General features: G+C 33.6%; 1 protein-coding gene across 3 annotated transcripts in view; it reads right to left on the bottom strand.

The window, feature by feature from the left end:
• LOC144562233 (glutamate receptor 3.5-like) overlaps positions 1-25,009 on the bottom strand; it is a 36,434-nt gene that overhangs the window by 10,704 nt on the left and 721 nt on the right. For 2 of the 3 annotated variants that reach the window (XM_078311421.1, XM_078311419.1), the window contains exons 2-7: positions 22,477-23,864; positions 21,709-21,986; positions 21,444-21,475; positions 20,919-21,090; positions 20,100-20,334; positions 18,907-19,332 (exon numbers count right to left, since the gene is read on the bottom strand). In XM_078311421.1, coding sequence (XP_078167547.1) covers positions 18,907-19,332; positions 20,100-20,334; positions 20,919-21,090; positions 21,444-21,475; positions 21,709-21,986; positions 22,477-23,864 — 2,531 coding nt within the window. Of the gene's footprint in view, positions 1-18,725; positions 19,333-20,099; positions 20,335-20,918; positions 21,091-21,443; positions 21,476-21,708; positions 21,987-22,476; positions 23,865-25,009 lie in introns of those variants that run through there. The other variant, XM_078311418.1, reaches the window with a different exon arrangement.

Consider the following 25,009-nt stretch of genomic DNA (forward strand, 5'->3'; position numbering starts at 1 on the left):
ACACCCTTTTTGTCCGGTTTACTCTTTTTTATTTGGTAATAATTTTATAAAAAAGATTTCCAATATATATAGAAGCTGGATATTTTCATGACCAGAGGAGTAAAATCCTTATAATTATCTTTAAAAATTTAAGTGGGTCCCGCATTTCTAAATAACAACAACTAGAATTAGTCGATGAAGTGGATATACTTGGAACTTTTTGTTTCAGGTTATCAATTACAATAAATTAAGGGATAAGTAACGCTGACAATAAATTTTGTTGATAGTTGACAACCGATTAGGTAATTATTAAAATTTTAAATTTTTTTTTTTTATATAATTTGTGGTTCTTAAATTTTATATTTGACAATAAATTTGTCGGTACAATAATTTTTCCTCAATGAAATTTTCTATGATGTTTTTGTGATGAAAAAAAGGAAAATTGTAACTGCGCAAAATTGAGTTTTAATTAAACTTGAAATTTCTAGATATTGGAAATAAAACAATATTCGTAATAACCTAAAATTTAGTTTATAGTTTACTTTGTTAAATATTGTGATAATACAAAGTTTTAAATTTATAACAACAGTTTTTAATATTAAATGTCACACCCCGGAACAGGGGGTCGCGCAGTTTTGTTTTAAAATGCGGTTTTGTTCATGTAGATTTATATATATATATATATATATATATAAATTGTTATGTTTATATGTGTGGGCCCGCTTCTAGGAGTATGCGGGGGGTGGCAGGGGGGCGGCAGGCCCTGCGAGCGTTGTCTGAGGTTACGAAGCACCGCTCAATAGAGCCCGGAAAATTTTATTTCGGAGAAGTCAAATTGCATAACAATCCTTTAACCGACGGCCCAGATTAGTCAAATTATCATATGATTTGATTTAAAACAAGTTTGGTTCAAATCCGATTTAATTTGGCTAAGTTATACCCAAAACAGCATTTTTCAGAATCCCCATTGCGGCCCGCAATAGGGCTGTTGCGGCTCGCAACAAGTTCCAAAATTTCCAGCCTCTGCAAATCGTCTCTGCCTCCATTCATTGCGGCCCGCAATGACCTGGTTGGCCTCGGCATCCATTCATTGCGGCCCGCAATGAATTTGATTGCGGCTCGCAATGACCTGGTTGGATTTTAATCTGCGAATTTCCCTCTGTCTACTCTCATTGCGGCCCGCAATAGGGTTATTGCGGCCCGCAATAAGGGTACAGTTTTTCATTCCTTTGCCCATTTTCGTGAAATTTCACCCCGTTTTCAAATCCGATCAAATCCCCGTATAATTAAACAATTATTCCCCATTTACTAGAAATTTTAATGACATTTAAACATGCAATTTCAACATTTAAGTCATAACAACAATTTAAAACATACCGTTAGGGTTTTAGAACATAATACGGTTCGATAATAACGTATACATCAAAATAACCGTCTACGGGTTCAACTACACATTCAAAATGGGCATAAAGGGTTTGGCATAACCTATTAGCTCGGCCTAAACTCACGCGTCGAGCCCGAGTCCCACTTCACTCGCGTTTACCTGCACATTTCAATTCAAAGGGAAAAATTCCCCGAGGGGAGGGGGTGAGAAAAACCTGTCATCCGTTTTTCTCAGTGCGGAATTTATAGGGCTACTGGATTTGTGAGAAATCCATCACCATAACTAAATACACTAGCAAAAGGGTATCTATTTATTTATTCACCAATAATAATAAATGCACATGTACCGGGAATAGATTCAAACAGATTTCAATTCACATCTCATCAACATCAATCAACGAATTTCCAGAAAGATTTGGTTTCACAGATATAATATATATACGTTTGGTTATGAGGTACAGATATCAACTATCGATCACCTCCGGCTTAACAATTCTAATTTCTGGTTTCAAGTCGTACAATTTCATCAATTCATCACTTAAAATATACACGGGCATATTCCGCGAATATGCAACAGAATATCAATTTTCTCAAAAAGAAATCACTGACACTTTCACTGAATCACTGAACCACAGTTCTACCTAAAATTACACTGCACTTCCCTTACCCAACCGGTACTGGGTTCACTAGGGCCATTCTCCAGATGCGCATAAGGGTCCTGGATGAAAGTCTAGTAGCTAGCTAGACTTTCCACTATGATACACTGTTCACTTCACACAATCAATCCAAGTCATACTGTGGTTCCACTCACTTATTCAAAACGACAGATCAACAATCGATAAACCGTACCAACATGAGAATCTTAACAGTTATACAATTCAATTACACTAATATCACAATTAATGCAATGCGGCAACAAATGCTTTCAATCAGAGATTCAACATGCTATGCACAGTTTATTTAAATCAAGCAATCAACATAAATATAATAATATGCACCGTTATTTAGTTCTACGAATAAACCCCAAAACAGATCCCGTGAACCCCTGCACCTGGTTACGTAGGGCACGTAGAGGGTCCGCGATCTCGCGACTCGGTAAGCTCGTCAATCCCGCTAGCCGTGCTCGTTAGGATCTATACATAGGTCAATTCATTAAATTCCGACACTTTTACAATTTAGACCCTAATCAATTTTTGGGAAAATCCATAAGTTGGAAATTTGGTTGCACTTTGGAACACGAAATCAATCAATTTACACTATAGAAACAACAAAGGCACGGAATAATCAGTTTGGTACGATTCTACGGGTTTTCACCGAAACCCTAAAAATACGGAATCAAGAAATGAGAGAGAAATAGAAAGGGGAATTACCAATGGAACGGATGGATGTGCGAGGTTTGAGCTCCTCTTCCGAAATCTCCGTTTTCGGGCAATACGGTCACCGGGGGCTCTCTCTCTCACTCTCTCGTTGTCTTTCCCTCTTGGCGGAAGCAAAGAAAGAAAAAGAGAAGAGATGGGGGCGCAGGAAAGGAAAGGAAGGAGGGAAAGAGGAAGGAATGACAAGGGCCCCCACTTGTAAGTGGTCTTTTTGCAAAATAAACCCTCCACTTGTTCGATATTGATTAAATGATTTATATAACACCCATTGCTCCTCTTTCTTAACACAATTAATCGTATAATTATTGTTCACCATCCACGTCACTAATTTCGTATATACGTATATATATATATTATTCGATTTAACCACTTATTATTTTAATTAAATCTGAATTTTAAAGTTCACAGTGTTACATTAAAAGACTATAATAATGATTAATGAATAATGCAAGTATATTCCTTTACAAAATAAGCTTAAAATTGTACTGTTGTTAAAGCTCACTAAATTAGCAAATTATTAATAAAAAAATTAGCATTGATAGCTAGCTCTTGAAAGAGAAAAAATAATTTTAATATTCTTACAACATAATCGAACAATTATTTTGTAAATTTTCATAACAAATTACGTCATTTTACCAGTATGAAATCTCACGAATAAATTCATGCGATATGTATCCCGTTTAATCTCATTGTTACAAATGTCTTACATGTCAATTATTTTAGCCGAAATTAAATATGGATTAAATTATACTCTGCCGCAAAAATTATAGACCAAAATTCATGCACTCTGAAAAGTTGCAACTGAATGGATGCGACTGAAAATGTACAATTAAATCGATCACTCATGCTTACTCGAAGGTTTTAATGGTTTTAGGATCTAAATATATTATAATTCATATATTATAATTCATTCAATGGAACATGTTTTTGGACATCCGAATAAGCATGTCAACTCATGATTGTTTTTAACTTGTTTGTATGAATATAGGTAGAGACAATATATATATATAGTAAAATCAGCAGCTACCGTTGGATCAACAATTTTGTAAAATACTTAATAAATAGTAAAAAAATTCAGAAAAATATAAAAATTTGGTCTCCAAGCACATATTAATATGGAGAACAAGATGAACGGTTCAGATCGACCGTTTGAATTTTGAAAAATCAAATTTGGACCGTAAGCACTTCGGTCCATATGCAACCGAATGCATATTAGCCACTCTCTCCCTCTCTCTCTCTCTCTCTCTCTCTCTCTCTATATATATATATATAGAGAGAGAGAGAGAGAGTAAGGCTTGGGTGCTATGGATAGCATAGAGGGCTACGGTGCTACGGCTCAATATTCGAGTTTTCAAAATTCTAACGGTCGATTCGAACCGTTCATCTTGTTCTCCATATTAATATGTGTTTGGAGACTAAATTTTATATTTTTTGGAAATTTTTTACTATTTGTTTAGATAGGTAGAAAATCAAATATCTGAATGGTGCAGAATTTTTTAGATCAAGTGATTTTCCATCTAGCTAAAAAAATAGTAAAAAATTTTCAAAACATGTAAAATTTGGTCTCCAAACACATATTAATATGGAGAACAAGATGAACGGTTCGGATCGACCGTTAGAATTTTGAAAACTCAATTATTGAGCCGTAGCACCATAGCTCTCTATGCGATCCATAGCATCCAAGTCTTACTCTCTCTCTCTCTCTATATATATATATATATTTTATTGTTGTAGAGATATGATTTTCATTGCTGTGTACATTTAACACGCAAGTGAGACGAAGAACAATTACGATTAACGTTTATAAAATAGCTTCCGCTATATTTTTTCATTAAATTAAAATCGAATTGTAACCCTATATGGATCATACCTGGATTCTCACCGAAATTTTTATTAATAGGAAATTATTTAAATAAATATCGATAATGGAGAACAGATTTGAGTTTTTTTGAGATATAGGAAAAACGTGATAGTTTATAACGTTCTCTGAACGTTATAGACCATCACGGCCAGGAACAGTCTGTTTCGGCCTCTGTTTTGGCAGGAAATGACACTGTTTTGGTCAGAAACTAGCACTGTTTTAGGCCGTGATAGTCTATAACGTCCAGATAAAAACTATCACGTTTTCCCTATATCTCGAAAAAACTCAGATTTGTTCTCCATTATTGATATTTAATTAATTAATTAATTTTCTATTAATAAAAATTTCGGGAATTCTCAACACTCCTGACATTTGAATGGACCCTGAATGCGTAATATTGATTGAAAAATCGGTACTTGTTGACTGTATGTCTTCAATATTTTTGCTTATACAATTCGAAAAATCAGCACATTTCTTCACCTTGTGTTTAATATATATTAATGGTTTCCGCAAAAAGTTAAAACCATAAAAAAGTTCTGGAATTGAGTAACACTCACAGTCATTATCCATCTGTCCATTTCTTTTGTTTTTGATGAAAAGCCCATAGGCGTCATCTGTCCATTTCTGCTTGTGTGTGCAGAGAGGCAAGAAAAAGAAATCAGGTGAATGAATGGTTATCAGTTATCTACCCGTACATTTCTGCTAAGCATGTTATTAATTAATTATACCATATTTTCAAGATGCATGTCTACAACCACTCACAGTCATTATCTACCCGTCCATTTCTGCTAAGAATGTTAATCTAGCTGTAAAAAATCAGGTGAATAATTGGTTTTCAAGTTGCCACGTGTGAGGAAACAGTTGGTGTCGTGGTGTGTGGAATTTTTTGGAACAAGACAAACGTGCCTCGTCTAGTACCCAAATAGGAGAATTTTTATTTCTAGAAATTGTTATTAAATAATAAAGAGAAACATAAAGAATGCTGGAATTTTTAGATGGTATAGATAGATCTGAAAAAAAAAATTGGAGAAAAAAATTTGGATCCAAATTTTAGAAAAAAACTATTATTATTGTTTTGTTTCAGCCCACTTTTTCTATTTTAGAAAACATTTCAGCCTCTTTTCTATTTTTAAAAATTTGCTGTCATTGTTTCAGAAAATGTTCCAGCTAGGGTTGCTAATGAGTCGAGCCAACTCGTGAATCGATGAGTTGAGCGGCTCAATATTTCATAACGAATTAGAATCAAAACTTAAAAAAGCCCGAACTCGACTCGGCTAGCTTTTGAAAGAAAAAAGCTCGGCTCGGCTCATGTAACTCAGCTCAACTCACGAGTTCACAAGTCGGTTTGCGAGCCGACTCATATTTTTACTTATTTGTATTTTCTATTAAGCAAGCATTTGTTATGACTTATGAGCAATCGAGTAATTGTTTTGAATTTTGAGGGGTTAATACCAGCCTATTGCTCAATTTTTTTTATGCGGATAAATTTTAAATTTAAATTTCAAAATTTAAAGTTCAATTTCAATTTTTTTTTTCAAATTTTAATTTCATTTTTTTTTTTCAAATTTCATTTTTTTTTTCAAATTTCAATTTTTTTTCAAATTTCAAATTTCAAAAATTTGGATATCGCATCTCAAATGCCAGTATACTGAAGGTAGCTTCTTTAGCCCACAAGTTGTCCTCCCTCCAGCACATGGAAAATGAGGAATGACCGGCATCAATCGTTCCTAGTGGGTCCCAAGATAGCTCCTTCGAATTTGGCTCTGACTTGAATTTTAACATCCCTTCTCGATTCCTTGCTATTCTCTTTATCTCTCTCTCCCACGTACATGATTCTTTCTCTCTCTCTCATGTTCTTCGAAGAGAGATATAGACAGAAAATAATAGTAGGAAGCTGCTTTTCTTGTTAGAAAAGAATAGTAGATTACGGATCCATTATTTACAACTTGGAAGAGTGAAAATGTTTTGTTTGGTATAATGTTAATTAGAATAGTGAAAAGATCGATTGAGTAATAATAATAATAACAACAACTACTTTATTGATAATGGTAACAATGATGATTATGATATAAACGACCATAATTTTTATTTATTATAATACTAATGATAATTAATGATGATGATTCAGTTTATAATAATAAAAATGTAAATAATATGATATGAATATTTGCAAAATTAATATGAATAATAATTAAATATAATGACACTATAATTAATAATGTTAATAATAATATAACTAATTGTAATAATAATAGTACCGATAATAATGATAACAATGTATTACATTATAATATAAATAATGATAATTAGTAGTTATTTAAAATAATAACATAATAAATAATAATCATTACAAATAATGAATTATTGATAAAATGCAGACAACTAAGCCACAAGCAGACATTTAGCATTTGACGAGGGAGAACTGAATTATATTAAATAAAATAAAATATTCAATTAAATTTCAATATAGATTATTTTAAAAAAATTAAATCACAAGGATGGCTAAGCACCACCTGGCTTAGCTGTAATATGCTCCTGCCTGAACAGAAACAATGGTCCTGCTTATATTGCCTTGTTGCCTAGAAAGGAATGTTTTCTTGTAAAACCGAAACAATGGTCCTGCTCATATTGCCTTGTTGCCTAGAAAGGAATGTTTTCTTGTAAAACAGAAACAATGGTCCTGCTCATATTGCCTTGTTGCCTAGAAAGGAATGTTTTCTTGTAAAACATAAGGAAAGGAATGTATTATAAGAGGCAGAATATATAGTTTCATTTTTCTCTAGTTTGGTTTAAGAATAAATGCATTAATGAATAACACAAGTAGAACCTGAATGTGACAATTCACAAATGTTAACGGGTTGGAACAAGTCAGCTGACCACACGCCCATGATATTCTAAAATAGAAGAACTGGTAAGCTAAGAATAATAGATGGATAATTAAGTTTACCGGATGCGGCCGAGTTTTTTAAAAATATCTATTTTCATAAATATTTTATTAATAATAATCATGATTCAGCCGAAATTATAAAAATATCCAAACCGTGGAAAAAAATTCACGGTTTGGTTTTTTTTGTTTTATTTTTTTTAAACTCTTTTTTTTTATAATATATGTATATGTATATGTATATGTATATGTATATGTATATGTATATGTATATGTATATGTATATGTATATGTATATGAGAGTGACTAATTTGTATTTGAATGTATATGGGCCGAAATACATACGATCCATATTCGACTTTTCAAAATCCAAATGGTTGATCCGAGCCGTTCATTTGTTCTCCATATTAATATGTGCTTGGAGACCAAATTTTATATTTTTCTGATTTTTTTAACTATTTATTAAGTATTTTACAAAATTGTTAATCCAACGGTGGCTTAACAAAACAGTAAAATCAGTAGCTAGCGTTGGATCAACAATTTTGTAAAATACTTAATAACTAGTAAAAAAATTCAGAAAAATGTAAAATTTGGTCTCCAAGCACACATTAATATGGAGAACAAGATGAACGGTTTGGATCGACTGTTTGGATTTTAAAAAGTTGAATTTGGACCGTATGTATTTCGGTCCATATACATTCGAATGCACATTAGTCACTCTCTATATAATATAATATATTTATATGTATATACATATATTATAATTATATATTATATATTAGAGATGGGCTACGGTGAGTTGTGAAGTAAAACGCGTTTCTACTTCACGCCGCATTTTTATTTTGAAAGTCCAAACGACCGATCCGAACCGTTAGATGTTTAATCCATATTGAGATGTGCTTGGAGACCAAATTTTATATTTTTTGGAATTTTTTTACTATTTATTAAGCATTTTTTAAAATGGCTGTTTTGCGGTGAACAGTAAAAACAGTAAAATTTTCTGGACCATCAGATCAGCGACTTTCAAAATTGCTTAATAAATAGTAACAAAAATCCAAAAAATGTAAAATTTGGTCTCCAAGCACATTTCAATATGGAGAACAAGATGAACGGTTCGGATCGACGTTTTGAACTTTAAAAATGAAAAATATGAGCGTGAAATAAAATAGTCGCTTTACTTCGCAACTCACCGTAGCCCACCTCTTATATATTATATATACATATATTATATTATATATTATATGAGGAGAGATCTAATTACACCCTTTTTTGGTGACACCAGATTACACTCTATATTTTTGAAGTCCAAACAGTTGATCCAAACCGTTCAACATGATGGATATGTTAAAATGTGCTTGCAGATCAAATTTTATATTTTTTTGGAGTTTTTTTTACTATTTATTAAGATGGGTACAAAAATTCAATGGTTCTGAATATAGCGATTTTGTTAAATACTTAATAAATAGTAAAAAAAATTCCAAAAATATAAAATTTGATTTGCAAGCACATTTTAATATATCCATTATGTTGAACGGTTTGGATCGACTATTGAAACTTTGAACATCGAGAGTGTAATTCGGTGTCACCAAAAAAGGGTGTAATCGGATCCCTCCACATATTATATATTATATATTATATGAGGAGGGATTCAATTACACCCTTTTTTGGTGACACCGGATTACACCCTATGTTTACAAAGTTCAAATAGTCGATCCAAAACGTTCAACTTGTTGGATATGTTAAAATGTGCTTGCGGATCAAATTTTACATTTTTCTGAATTTTTTTACTATTTATTAAGATGGGTACAAAAATTCAACGGTCTGAATATAACAATTTTGTTAAATACTTAATAAATAGTAAAAAAAAATCCAAAAAATGTAAAATTTGATTTGCAAGCACATTTTAACATATCCAACAAGTTGAACGGTTTGGATCATGGTTCTAAATAGCTAGCTATAGCGGCGCTATAGCTTTTCCGAACCATAAACGCTAAGCTATGAGATAAAATTGCGCTAACTCAGCTACGACCGCTATAGCTATAATAGCTGACCGCTATTACCGCTATATGAGACTCACTATAGCTACCACTATGCTACATGTTTTTTTTTTTGCAATTTATATGGACTTCTATACTTCTATTCTTATTTATAATGCTACATGGTCTTCTACGATAAGTATACTAAACCAAACTATATGCTTCTATTTTTATTTGTGATTTATTCTATCATTCTATATCGAGAAATATTCCAATACTAATTCTTCATTTTGATTACTCTTTTTATAGTATTCATTTGTAAAATTATTATCGTTCGTTTCAATTGAAAGCTGATTTTGATTATTATTATAATTATAAAATGTTTAAATATGTATATTGACTTCATTTACCTTATAAAATTAATTGTTCTTTGTCTATTATAATATGTAATACCATAAAGTATAAACTATTAAATAATGTTACTTTTTTAGATTTTTTTCCTTCTTATTTGCGTAATTGATAAAAAGTATAGACTTAGATTAGTTGTCATTTAGTTGTTACATCAATTCTCTAATATTGATTATGTTGATAATTAGTAGAAATATAGAATATAAAGTTTGAAAAGGGAAAATCGCTATGTGTGATAGCTTCCGCTATAGCTACGCTATTCATAATAGTTTTTTTTAGCCCCCCGCTATGCCGCTATAATCGCTATTTAGAACCTTGGTTTGGATCGACTGTTTGGACTTTGTAAACTTTGAAAATGGAGAGTGTAATTCGGTGTCACCAAAAAAGGATGTAATCGGATCCCTCCTCATATTATATATACATAATATTATATAATATATAATATTATATTATAAAAAAAACAATAAAAGAACCCAAACGATGTTTATAAACAAAATACCGATCGTTATACGTCTACCGTTGAACGAAAACTTAAACTGAATTTTTGATTCACTAAACGACGTTTTTTTTAAATTCTGATGCTTCAGATACCCAAGAGTGACCCACTGGAAAATATTCGGATTCGTCTCGTTCTCCTTTTTCGAAAAGGGGTCATACGTACAAATCCGACTTTCCTAGCCAAAGTTATGGCTGTTTAAATTTTTTTCGAAAGCTGAACTTTGAAAATTTATAACTAACTGTAGAAAAACCCAAATAAATTGAAATTTGTGTCAATTATGTGTATTTTTGAATGCTCTACATGTTGGTGTAATCACTTTTGCAATTTGGTCCCTGTATCAGTCCAGACTTATTGATTTATTAGCAGAGGTCAAATTTGATATACATATACATATATTATACATATATTATATTATATATACATATATACAGAGTTAGGCTGGGGTGCTATGGATAGCATAGTGGCCTCTATGCGACGGCTCAATATTCGAGTTTTCAAAATCCAAACGGTCGATCCGAACCGTTCATCTTATTCTCCATATTAATATCTGCTTGGAGACCAAATTTTATAATTTTCTGAATTTTTTTACTATTTATTAAACCACTTTGAAAATCGCTAATCCAACGGTTTTACTGTTTTGTGCAGCCACCGTTGGATCAACAATTTTGTAAAATACTTAATAAATAGTAAAAAAATTCAGAAAAATGTAAAATTTGGTCTCCAAGCACATATTAATATGGAGAATAAGATGAACGGTTCGGATCGACCGTTTGGATTTTGAAAACTCGAATATTGAGCCGTAGCTTAGAGGCCACTATGCTATCCATAGCACCCCAGCCTAACTCCATATATACATATACATATACATATATTATGAGGTTGACTTGGGTGAGCCATGAAGTAAAACACGTTTGTACTCCACGCCATATTTTCATTTTGAAAATCCAAACAGCTGATTCGAACCTTCCAACATGTTCTCTATATTGAAATGTGCTTGGAGACTAAATTTTACATTTTTTGAAATTTTTTTACTATTTATTAAGTAATTTTGAAAATTGTTGTTTTGCTGTGAACAGTAAAAATAAATAAAAATTTCTGGACCATCAGATCAGCGATTTTCAAAGTGGCCTAATAAATAGTAAAAAAATTCCAAAAAAAATATAAAATTTGATCTCCAAGCACATTTCAATATGGAGAACGTGTTGAGTGGTTCGGATTAGTTATTTAGATTTTCAAAATGAAAATATAGTGCCATGGAGCAAAAACTTGTTTTACTCCATGGCTCATTTTAGCCATCTCCCATATATTATATATATATATAGAGAGAGAGATGGGCTACGGTGAGTTGCAAAGTAAAACGCGTTTCTACTTCACGCCGTATTTTTATTTTGAAAGTCCAAACGACCGATCCGAACCGTTAGATGTTTAATCCATATTGAAATGTGCTTGGAGACCAAATTTTACATTTTTTGGAATTTTTTACTATTTATTAAGCATTTTTTAAAATTGCTGTTTTGCTGTGAACAGTAAAAAACAGTAAAATTTTCTGGACCATCAGATCAGTGACTTTCAAAATTGCTTAAAAAATAGTAAACAAATTCCAAAAAATGTAAAATTTGGTCTCCAAGCACATTTCAATATGGAGAACAAGATGAACGGTTCGGATTGACGTTTTGAACTTTAAAATCGCAAAATATGAGCGTGAAGTAAAATAGTCGCTTTACTTCGCAACTCACCGTAGCCCATCTCATATATATATATGAGTAAAGCTAGCGTGTGACATGCTCACCAAGAAAGTTTGGTGAGCATAACTCCAAAAGTATATCGGATCGACGTCAAATGCCAAATCCAAACCGTTGAAATTCATATACTTCATGAGTGATGCATATACATGCAAAATTTTGAAAGTTTCGAGTTTATTTGCTACACGGTCAAGTGGTCAAAGAAATAATAAAAATTGAATATATAAAATAACTTATAATAAAATGTTCATTTCTTTGACCACTTGACCGTGTAGCAAATAAACTCGAAACTTTCAAAATTTTGCATATATATGCATCACTCATGAAGTACATGGATTTCAACGGTTTGGATTTGACATTTGACGTCGATCCGATATACTTTTGGAGTTATGCTCACCAAACTTTCTTGGTGAGCATGTCACACGCTAGCTTTACTCTATATATATATATATATATATATATAGTGAGAGAGAGAGATGGGCTATGATGCATTGCAATGCATAGGCTATGGTGTGCATTGGACCATATATCATCGATTCAAAGTTCAAATGACCGATCCAAGCCGTTCATCTTATTCTTCATATTAATATGTGCTTGGAGACCAAATTTTACATTTTTTGGAATTTTTTTACTATTTTTTTAGATTTATTGAAAATCTGGGTGAACAGTAAAAATTTCTGGACCACCAGGTCAGCGATTTTCAAAGTGGCTTAATAAATAGTAAAAAAATTTCAAAAAATGTAAAATTTGGTCTCCAAGCACATATTAATATGGAGAACAAGATGAATGGTTTGGATCGGTTATTTGGACTGTGAATCAGTGATTTATGGTCCAATGCACACCATAGCATATGCATTGTAATGCACCATAGCCCATCTCTCTCTATATATATACACACACATATATTGATTATATATACATATACATATACATATATTATATTATGAGTGTCACTAATATGCATTCAGGCTGAAATACTACCGGTCCAAATTCAAATTTTAAAATTTAAAATGTCTATTTGAACTGTGATCTCTATATTGAAATGTGCTTGGAGACCAAATTTTATATTTTTCTGAATTTTTTTTACTATTTATTAAGCCACTTTGAAAATTGCTGATCCAATGGTGGCTTCAGATTTTTACTGTTTTGTTAAGCTGCCGTTGGATTAGCAATTTTCAAAGTGGCTTAATAAATAGTAAACAAATTCTGAAAAATGTAAAATTTAGTCTCCAAGCACATTTCAATATAGAGATCACATCTAACGGTTTAGATCGACTTTTTAGATTTTAAAATTTAAAATTTGGACCGGTAGCACTTCGGCCGAAGTGCTACTGGAAGCATATTAGTCACACTCATTATATTATATATACATATATTATAAAAAATACCCAAACCGTGAATTTTTTCCACGGTCTGGAATTAAAAGGTAATTGTATATATAATGTATGTATAAACTAATGCATAAACTACCGATACAAGTAAGGCTGCCCAAAAAAATTGTAGTTCGTAATTCGATCAACTTCGATTCGAAAAATTTCTAGTTCGTAATTAATTCGATTCGAAATTAGTTTGTTCTGAAACAAATCAAACCAGTTCGGTTTGAAACTTATTCAAAATCAAACTCAAACTAGAGTAAGTTAGATTCGGTTTGATTCGTTTGCGGCCCTAGTAAGGCATCACCGAATTTTTTATTAATAGAAAATAAATAAATAAAATATCGAGAAAGGGGATGGCTTTTGGGTTTTATCGATATATAGGTAGATTGGGATGGTTTATCCCGTCCAACTACAGTGTTCTGGACGGGATAAATCATCCCATCCAGATTAGTGCTCCACTAATTTCGCTTAGATGAAAAAAAAAATCTCTTGGACGGAATAGATTATCGTCTATCCCGTCCGGTACTGTAGCTTTTTTTGTTTTTGTTTTTTGGTTTCATCTTAGATAATGAAATTTTGTTTTAAAAAAAATTCTACATTACCGGACGGGATAATCTATCCCGTCCAAGATTTTTTTTTTCTGTTAAGCAAAATTAGCAACTAATCTGGTCGGGTAAATTAAAGAAAGCCGAACGGGATAATTGGTGCCGTCCATTGGACAGAAAAATTCGTCCCTATCTACCTATATATATCGATAAAACTCAAAAGCCATCCCTTTTTTGATATTTTATTTATTTATTTTTATTAATAAAAAATTCGGATGGCACCACCCATAATATTATGGATCATGATAACAATCCCCGCAGGTCTATCCCCGCAAAAAACCCCGCACTAACTGCCAAAAAAGTCATGGGGAGGACCGCTCAATCATTAAACTCCGCAAAAAATGTTAGTATTTAACTTGAAGCATCAAAGTATTTATCCTGAATTTGCAAAGTATTAATCCCTATGCAATGATCTCTATTTATGACTGAATAAATCAATCCATTAATTGTCCCCACACAAATTTTTTTTTTTTTTGAATTGTCCCCGCACAACTGGGGACCCTTAAATAAACAATCCCCTCATAAATACTTGTCAGTTATCCCCGCACAAAATTTTTTTTTTTTTGGATTGTCCCCGCACAATTGGGGACCATTAAATAAACAATCCCCTCACCCAATGATAAATACTTCTCACACATAATGATAAATACTTTATGTTACATAGACAAATACTTCTCAGACATAATTGCAATTTTCAGTAAAAACATCAATGATAAATACTCTATGTTACAACGATAAATATTTTATGTTACATAGATAAATATTTCTCAAACATAATTGCACTTACAGTAAAACATAAGTGATAAATACTCTTAGACATAATGATAAATACTCTCATGTATAAGGATAAATACTTTATGTTACATGGATAAATACTTTATGTTACATAGATAAATATTTCTCAAACATAATTGCAACTTACGGTAAACATCAATGATAAATACTCTCAGACATAATGATAAATACTTTATGTTATATGGATAAATATTTTATGTTACATGGATAAATACTTCTCAGAAATAACAAATAAATATTTATTAACGGGGATTGTTATTAGATAACAATATAATTAATGCGGAAATTATTTTTAAAGGAATAATTAATGCGGGAATTGTTATTAGAGGAAAGTATAATTAATGCGGGAATTGGTATTAAATGACTCTAATTTAATGCGGGGATAAATGGAAATTTTTAGCCAAATAAGTGAGGGGATATGACAGTTAAGGAAGTGAGAGAGTGCGGGGATAAATGGGGGGACAGGGGTGGGGGGATTAGTATAATTATTCTAATATTATATTCTAACATGGTAAGGTTGTCTATGTAGCATGCTGACATGCTGTGATTACCTTCTATTTTCGTATTGTATTCGATAAGATGGTATAAATAAAGTTTATTCATCGAAATCTGATGAATCTTAATCTAGTGGTGAGGATAGACAATCTTGCAATGCCTTTTCTCTTTCCGACTCAATAAACACGGAAGATTGCTTCACAATTGCTTCAATTCTGGAAGTTCAAAAATAAAGATAAAAGAGTTCAAATTCCACGAAACAACTTACATTTTTTTTTACAATCTTGTACTTTTCCAAATTTCTATAAGATATATTAGTTGTATTCATTAATTCATCGTTTTAGAATCATATAACTATTAATTACTCCATGGCTCCATGTCCATATTCATTTCTTCTTCTTTCTCTTACTTTGAAAAATGTTTTTATACAAATCAGAGTGTCAATGGCATCCTTTTATTCGATCCGAACCGTATTCAATAAGACGGATATGATATTTTCTTGTTCGTTAACTTAATTGAGTACCGATAAGGATAAAGTTTTTATTTTTTTTCCTGTTAACTTAACATTAACTGGTATGAAATACTATCTATATCGTAACAGTTGACAGCCCAAGGGGCCTTACCCTTTCAGAGAGTCGAGAGATAAAAGCTACGCGTTGTAAAAAAATTTCAGATCAATCTCTCAGACGACAAAAGCTACGCGTAAAACTCAATTAAATTGCGTTGCAGTGACTGTTTTATGCAAATTCAAAAAGAAAAGCTTTCTGTTCTTGAATTATACCAAGTTTATCTAGATAGATAAATTATAAAGATATACCAAGTTTACCCTTCAAAAAGATATATACCAAGTTTTGACTCAATCAGAAACAAGCAAACATTACTGCACAAATTACGATTATTAATTCTCCACATGTAGACAACAAAAGGCAAAAACTAAAGCTTTACATTCAGGACTAAGCACAAATTTTCAACAAGCCACCACAATATCAGCCCACTGGTACCAAGATTGTACCAGTCCTCTGTGTCATTTCTTATCCGGGTGTATTTTTTCTGCTGTGTCTGAAATTATTGATGAAAAAATTGCATCCAAAAAGAATCCTAGGCCAGTCATCCAAAATCTAATCTAATTAAGTTTAGGCCACAGAACCCTTACATTATTTACATTCAGGTTCAAACACATATTTTCAACAAGCCACCACAATTTCAGCCCAACACTGCCACACCACTGCCGCTGGTACCAAGATTGTACCAGTCACCTATGCCATTTCTTATCCGTGTGCAATTTCTTCAGCTGTGTCTAAAATGATTAATGAACAAATTGCATCCAAAAAGAATCCTAAAGCAGTCATCCAAAATCTTATTAAAGAATAATCATACCTGGTAATAATATCACACATTTAAGGTTTGTTTAAATGAAACAGTAACTTATTCCTCTCCAACCAAACAACCCATAATATGGCACTAAAAGTCAAATTATAATATTTTCTTTGACATCAGACTTTTTAATAATGCATTACCAAATCTCTTTTACTGAATCAAAATTGAAACCATGTTGTTTGTAATTGCAAAGTATTTTGAGATAATTAAGGCATAAGGACATTTTGGGAATAAATGATTTCTCAATAGTATTAATATCTGATCAAAAGCAACATGAGGTGTCCCTCTCCCATCCTCGTTGGATAAGATTAAAATGTGTCAAAATCTTGTTTTCATTTACCAATGAAATAAACACTCTAATTGATAAGCCAAAATTGTATCTATTTAAACCTAGGGTTAGATATGTAAATTAAGCCAAGTTTTGGTTAAATTAGTTTAAATTAGGTTTAATTAGGTTAGAAATGTCCAAAAGTTCAAGTTACTGCCCTAGTTATGTTTGTTCTACAGGTAATCAAGTTTATGGAGCTTAACGACTCAAAACAGGTGAGTTAGCACGAAGAAATGAGCTTCTGCCAACATTTATTGCGGCCCGGAATGGAGTTATTGCGGCCCGCAACCAAACAAGTCAGAGCCCCTTTTATTCCAGCAAAGTTATTGCGGCCCGCAATAAAGTAATTGCGGTCCGCAATACACTGTAGCAGTCAGCCAAAAATTGAGTCTGAACTTAAAACGGCCATAACTTTTGACTCGTAACTCCGATTTAGGATTGCGACCACTTTTTGGAAAGCTAACGAGAAGATCTACAACCTGAGAATATAAAAGGAATGTATTGCGGCCCGCAAGGACTTTTATTGCGGCCCGCAAGGACCTGTTCAGAATTTTTCTGCGCAGTCTGTTAACTGCTACAGTACATTGCGGCCCGCAATAAACAGTTCCAGAAGCGATTTTTGCTATTTATTGGTTGTTTTTATTTCTGGAAGGATAACTGTTTTAGGGACGAATTTTAGACATTAGAAAGAGAGAAAAACACAGGAGAATAAGGAGAAAAAGGAGAGACAAAAGAAGGGAGAAGAAGATAGCGAATTCTTCGAGCGGTTACATTGATTTCTTTCTCTTAGAACTCTTTTACTTGTTATTTCTCTTGTGTGCTGCAGCCATGATTGGCTAAGGCTATTTCTAGGGTTGATTAGGGTTAGAACTTGAAACTTATGTCATGGATTAGTTGATTTTATATTATATTTACTTGTTCCTTGGTATGATCTTTTCTTTATATTACTTGTTTGTGATGACTTAAGCGAAATTGCATGAAACCCTAGGATTCGGTATTTACAATTGAGAAATTGAATATTTAGTCCTGACCATAAAGAAAAGAGTATTTGATAGGCTAAGTACAGAGAGGAGACGCTCATCTTATACGGGCTTAACCCGATAGGTTAGAAAATTGTACCAAGTACCGAGAGGTGACGAATAACTTTCTATACCAATTGGGACAGTTAAAGACTTAATAACTTTGGGTTAGTGTAACCAAGTACCGAGAGGTGACATTTATACTAATTTAAAGACGGTATTAACATAGAAATATCACTTTATACCGATAACATTAGACTGTGCCTTCATATTTATAAGAACAACCTTAATAAATCAATTAATCGTGACATTAGTGGATAGGAACCCTAAGAGACCCTAATTTCTCATTCTTGTTTAAAACCACATTTAGACCTAGAATTTAGTTAATTCAATTTGATCAGCAACAAACCAAACCATCATAGAAAACAAACAAATTCCTTTATTTCCTTTTACTAAATTAAATTAGTTAAGTTAGGTTTAATATTCCGAATTGTCCCTGTGGAGACGATCCCTAAATACTACTTGACAAGGTTGTACACTTGCAACCGAATTGAGGGTAAATTAGGATTTATTACTTGTGTAGTAGTAAAAATCACATCACTAATCTTTAGTGACAATTATGTTTTCCAAATCTTATTCCACATTGAATCTTTAGCCCCTTCACAATCAATTTCAATAAAGGACTTCCAAACTAAAATTTTACAAACAAGAACCCTGCAAATTTACACTAATAATTAATCAATAGAAATTTGTGAGGTTTGGTTACCAATATCACTAGATTTTCTCGTAATGGAAGTTTTCACCTGCCCTCTCTTTTCTCTGTTATTTTTGAGATCTGCTTCCTTGGTATCCACAAACTCAACCAAATCTTTGAAACTAGGAAAACTAGCAAACCGTCTTGGCTGCTGGACACATGGTAGCGTCTTGTCAGCTGGCGCAGCTTCATTTTCTCTTGTATCACTTGTTCTATTGTTGTATTTTTTAAACTGAATACATATCTTTATGAAATATATAATTAATGCCAAAAAACAAACAACACCACATATTAAAAAAAGGCCCCAAAAGCTGCTTAGACTTAGACGATTTGAATCAATATCTGTATTCTCGGAGCGGCACTTGTCGTGGCTGTTCAGCCATTGGTCGTGAATGTGCTGGAGTTCTCCATTCTCTGATAATGTCAGAATAGCAGTTGAGAGGTCAACTGCTAGAGGAGAATCTCTTTGAAATGCCTATTAAGAGAAAAATACATGTTTATATGGTATGTTCCATATTCATATACATTACCCAATAGATTATACAGGAGAAAGGGGAGGTAGCACAATTGGCTAGGAAAATGTCCTAGAGTTGTTATACCCAAAGGTCGAGATTTCGATTCCCCCTCACGAACCTTGGTAGCTACTACCAAGTTTTCAAAAAAAAAATAGATTATACAGGCAGATGCACGTTATTAATCTACAATCCTCAAAAAACTGTATTTTTAGAAAAAAAGGTAGGTTGGATGCCTCCATGTTCATGCCTCTACTTTTCAATGCATGATATCAAAAATTCTAAAACAATAAAATAACAAAATGAAACCATTGGATCTGACCTATATTATGTACTCTCGACGTACATAAAAAAAATTATAGCATCTCAACTTTGTTTTAATGACCAAGAACTTGTAAAATTAACATTTAGAAATTACCTATACCATTGGATTTTATTACGAAATATTGTAATTTTTTATGCATGCATAGAAGAAATGACATAGATCACATCTAACTATTTTAATTTGACATTTCAACTTTAGAGTTCAATTAAAAGTTTAGAAAATATAGGCATAGTGGGACCACCACATGTAAAGTCATTTGAACCCTCAAAATATGGACACTATTTTGCCATTGAAATTTGATTTATAGGGTTTTTTTCAAACTTAATATGAGTTAAAGAGTTTATGAACATATCTTCCTATTGGAATGTTACTATACTTTGCAATAAATCTTAAAAAGAGACTTACGAAGCCCCATCCTTCTCGGGTGAACTCCTGACCAACAATGCGAAAGTTGCAATAACTTTTGAGAAAAATTTCAACATATGGGCTCTGATCAACTATTGCAGCAACACCACCCCCCTGGGGCCCACGCATCAGGGCATCGGCATACTCATCAATGGTACTTAGCGGCACAAGCCTTGACTCAGGTATGTTCAGCTGCTCTATGAGGTAATTCTTTGTAAATGTACCAGCCTGGTACCTGTCACAGAAAATGTTGAATCTTGTATATCTAAAGATTCATGAGGTAGGTATCATAGGAAAAAGAAAGAGTTGGTCTTTACAGTATCATCCTTTTTCCTTTACAGTACTTGATGGTAAATTTTCCATTTTGGTCCCTTAACAATTGGAGTTGTAAGAATGTGGTCCCTGCCGTTACCTCTTGGTTAGATAGACATAAATTGGAGAATGCTGATGGGAATAAGCTTCTTTTTGACTAAAGTATACCACAGAAGAACCCGAATGTACCCAGCATTTGCTAAGAAACACAACTGTTTCTACATCCACAAGAGTTATATTCAAATGGAACAGACAGATCATTAGGATCTAGACCAGAATGTCAGTTTTGGATGTATTCTTTCCAAACACCAGAAATTAGGTGTTTTATTTGCCAATAATAGTGATGATGAGAAGTTGCATTTTGCGAAAACTATTTGTTTAACAATAAGATATGTCTTTTTATATTTGTCAATAAACATTTTTATTAATACAATTTGTTAGTGACCCTGGCCATCTAACTTTTAAAAAAAAAGAAAAGAAAAAAAAAGATATGTATTTTTATAATACCCGATGGGGTCATGGCTGGCTATGAGGCTATCGAGGCCTTTGATGCCAGAGGAGAGTTGTTGGACAGTTAGGATCGAGCTGAGAGATGCAGTGTAGCTGGAGGTAATAATCAGGACCACAAACAACCACACAATCAAAACAAACCGTGCGAGCACAGATACTGTGTTCTCTCCTACAATTGCAATACAGTAAAGCCAAAACAATATTATATTTTTAGATAATTTTCTTTCATTTCTGATGAATATAAACTGTGTGGCAATTCTGAATATTATCAAGCATGCATCTGAAAATGGGTCCTGTGTGCAAGCACAAGTGTTGGAAAAAAACTATTTATCAGATAGTTTATTCAAAGTACGCACCCAGAAAGACCCTCCCCCTTGTTTTATATCTATCATTTTTTCATTTTCGGTGGCATATGGACATCTGCAATTTTCTAGTGTTAGTGTGATGCTTTGTGCATATGGAAGAATACTCATTTTCTTTCTGACTTGTTTTTATTTTTTCAACTCAAGTAAGAGGACATACTGTGTGCAAAGAACATAGTGGAGAAACTAAACCTGCAGAATTAACAAACAAATAAATAGGTTATTTTTTCTCAAAAGAAATCAAAAGATAATTAAAACAAATTAGTACATATGCCAGTAATGTTCATAAAAACTGTAATGTGCCCTACAGTTTCATAAAAAAAAGGAAATCCATGATATGGTTTTGAATAGCCCAATCTCCGCTGCTGCTACAAGACTCTGAAAAGAGGGCAAAGAGAAAATAAAGGTAGTAACTGAATTCTCACCAAAATATAGTTGCAACTTGTTCTCGAGGCGGGCCACGGAACTCCTCGTTGGTCCTGTGTTCGAGAATCCAAACAACAAAACCAACAAATAGGGAAAATACACCGATAACACACCACATTGGGAGTGCAAATGGTTTCAGAAAGGCCCATGCACATGAGCTGCCGTGCTTAACTAGTGCAACTATCACCAAACCTGCTTCAGCATAAGGTTGCGTGAAATCCACTATCTTTGTTCGGTTTTTCACTATCGCTATGTCCCCCACTACTGCATCCAATTCCTGAAAAGTTGGAAGTACAGGAGATCTCAAGAAAATAAATAAAATAAAATGTTATTTGATCTGTCATATACCCACTGGACCAACTTCAAGTGCAATTCATTCAGTTTTTTTGGTCTTGTTAGTTAGTTCACTATCAGGACCTGACTGACAAGTCACCTCTCCGTCTCAGTATCAAGCATACCAACATGGTACCAATTCATTCAGTTTTTTTTGGTCTTGTTAGTTAGCCATCAGTTAATACCTCCAAACAGGTATTACTACCACTGGAATGTCTTGGTACCGAGTCTAATTGGCATGGCATTAATATGACTCGGGTATGTTATTGGGAATTTCAACATATGTCTGTCTGGCATTTCAACCAGGACTTCTCCAATACAGGTTACAGCTTTTGCCTTGTATGGTAGTATTAGGTCCTGGTACCAATTAAGGTTGTACACTTGGTGTGTGTGTGTGTGTGTGTGGGGGGGGGGGGGGGGGGGGGGGGGAGTACATTTTGAGCAATCATGTTGATCGCATCATCAATATTCGGGTTAACAGTACCATTTCCAATCAGTATATAAGAACATGGCACCGGGTATGGCAATAACTTGATTGCTGCATTGAAAACATCAATACAGAATCCACTAGCATTGCTGTTGGATCCAGAATTAGACCCGCTTGATACAAACTGCTTAAAGCTGGCCTTGTTTGGCACTCCTATTCGCAAGGGCTGGCCATTGTTCGGAAAAACCCAACCACGTGGTTGCTGCGTGGTCCCACCAGGCCACATCACATCGTATAGCCAACGGGCCTGACCTGACAAGTTTTGTGGCTTTTGATATAGGATTTCGGGTGAAACAACGGATAGACCTGAGTAATTTGACCAGTACCCAATCAATCGTGGCCCAGTAGACACCACATTGATGATATCATATGCGGGGCGGATCAGGTCCCGATTTGGGCCAAACTGTAACTGTCCAGTAACACCTGTGAAGTTTGTGCTCAGCAGATTTTGTAGCAAGCCCTCACCACCATTGAAAATTTTCAAAACCGCCAAGCTTAAAGTGCTCCCCTTGGCATCATGCAATCTTGGGTCAGTAGAGAAATTTATTCTGTTTCCATTCGTTTTTAAATATTGATCAATTGCATGTGCCACTAGCCACACTGAATCATAAGCATACAGACTGTATGCATTGAGACTAGAACCAGTAGCTGTATTGCCTGTTTTGTTTCTCCATCTGGACACAAATTTCATCTTGAGATCTGAATCCGGCGTATGCTCTCTCAGCACAATTGACCCTTGTATCATATTATGAACTTTTGGGTCGGTATCCACCGACTCATACCCATATCCTAAACCAAACCCTTTAGAATCTAAAACTGCAGCCAGCCAACTAGTTGCGATCCATACGTAACCAGGTCCTGTCATGCCCAACTTTTGCGCAACAGAAAAGACAGTTAGACCTGAATCTGGGTTCACGTGCAGGACATAAACTCGTGACTCCATTAAATTGACCCGCAGCAGCAAGTCAGTGATCTCAGTCAGATCCACAGACTGCGCAAAAGCAGCTTTGTATGAAATCTTTGCCCTTCTGAGCGCCAGCTCATCCCCCAAGGCGGCAATACCGTTACGGCCATAGTCGTCATCAACATATATTGCGGTGACCTCACGCCACTGGAAGAATTCTACAATGTCGGCTATGGCACGCATTTGAAACTGGTCAGATCGAGTGGCACGGAGGAAGTAGGGGAATTCTAGCGAGGAGAGAGTCGGGTCGGTTGCAGAGAAGGAGACTAATGGTACTTGTAATGAGTTCGCCACATGGGAGAGTATGTGACTGCCTCCTGATGACTGTGGGCCAATGATCGCCACCACATTCTTCTCTAGTACTTGTAATGCTGGAGAGAATCGTGACCAAAACAAGCATTTGTAGAGACTAGTTTGTTAGAAAGTTTTTAAACGCAAAGGACGCATATTTCTATTTGTTTATGTATTTGATTCTGTTTATTTGGTTACTCACCACCTAGTAGAGATTTCATTCTTAAATCAGAGTTTGTTCGGTGCTCAGAATTTTGATAAATATATATATATATATATATATATATATCATGGTATCATAAGAGTATAAGACCAATATTGGCAAGGGCCCCTAGACTGCAAACTAATTAACAAATCTAGTACCTAATAGGTATATGCAGGTTGTACCAATACAATCCCGTAGCACAATAGTTGAAACCATAATAAGCTACATGGGAGAAAATGACCAAGTAGGTGACTTTTAAGAGGTTATGGGTTTAAGACCTCATAGCCAATAAATACGGATGAAATCTTATGAGGCATTTCCGTTCAATTAAAAAAAAAATTAGAAAAGCTCACATTGATTTTTTCTTCCTCAATGAACCAAAAATTTCAGTGCAAACAAGAAAAGGAAAGGATTCCTCATAAAACAACCACAATAAACAGAAAGGTTACCAAGAAAAGAATCAGATGCTTTTTAAGAGAAGATCCACAGAGATTTAAGAAGAACAAAAAAAAGATACATGCATAGACAGTTCTTTTTAAATAAATGACCGCACTTCTGTGTGTATGCAGCAAAATAAATAAAAACTGTAAGGACTTTAGTTTGTATACGTTTACTCTTAGAAAATCAATGGGAGCTGGAAGATGTGCAAAACATTTAGTAGCAAGCTGGCTAAAGTCAGTGAAGTGGTACTGATATGAATTGGCTCATCACTCTGCTGCTGCTGTATGAAATCCAAAATCTAAACATCTCGCTTCTATAACATAAAAATCAATCCTGCTCGCACCATAAGAACTAGAATTTTAATAAACTGTAGTTTGTTTATATAAATTTAGAGCGAAATTGAGAACGATTAACAACAATAAACATCAGTTCACCATCTTTTATTTCTAAATCATAAAATTAAATATTTAGTAATAATAATAATAATAATAGGGTGTCTTATAAAAAAAAAGGAAGGAATATATTGACAATCAAATTTAGCTGATAAAGGTGATAACTAATTAATGTCAAAATTCATCA

Source organism: Carex rostrata, chromosome 11, assembly GCF_964058835.1.
Source record: "Carex rostrata chromosome 11, lpCarRost1.2, whole genome shotgun sequence".
NCBI lineage: Eukaryota > Viridiplantae > Streptophyta > Magnoliopsida > Poales > Cyperaceae > Carex > Carex rostrata.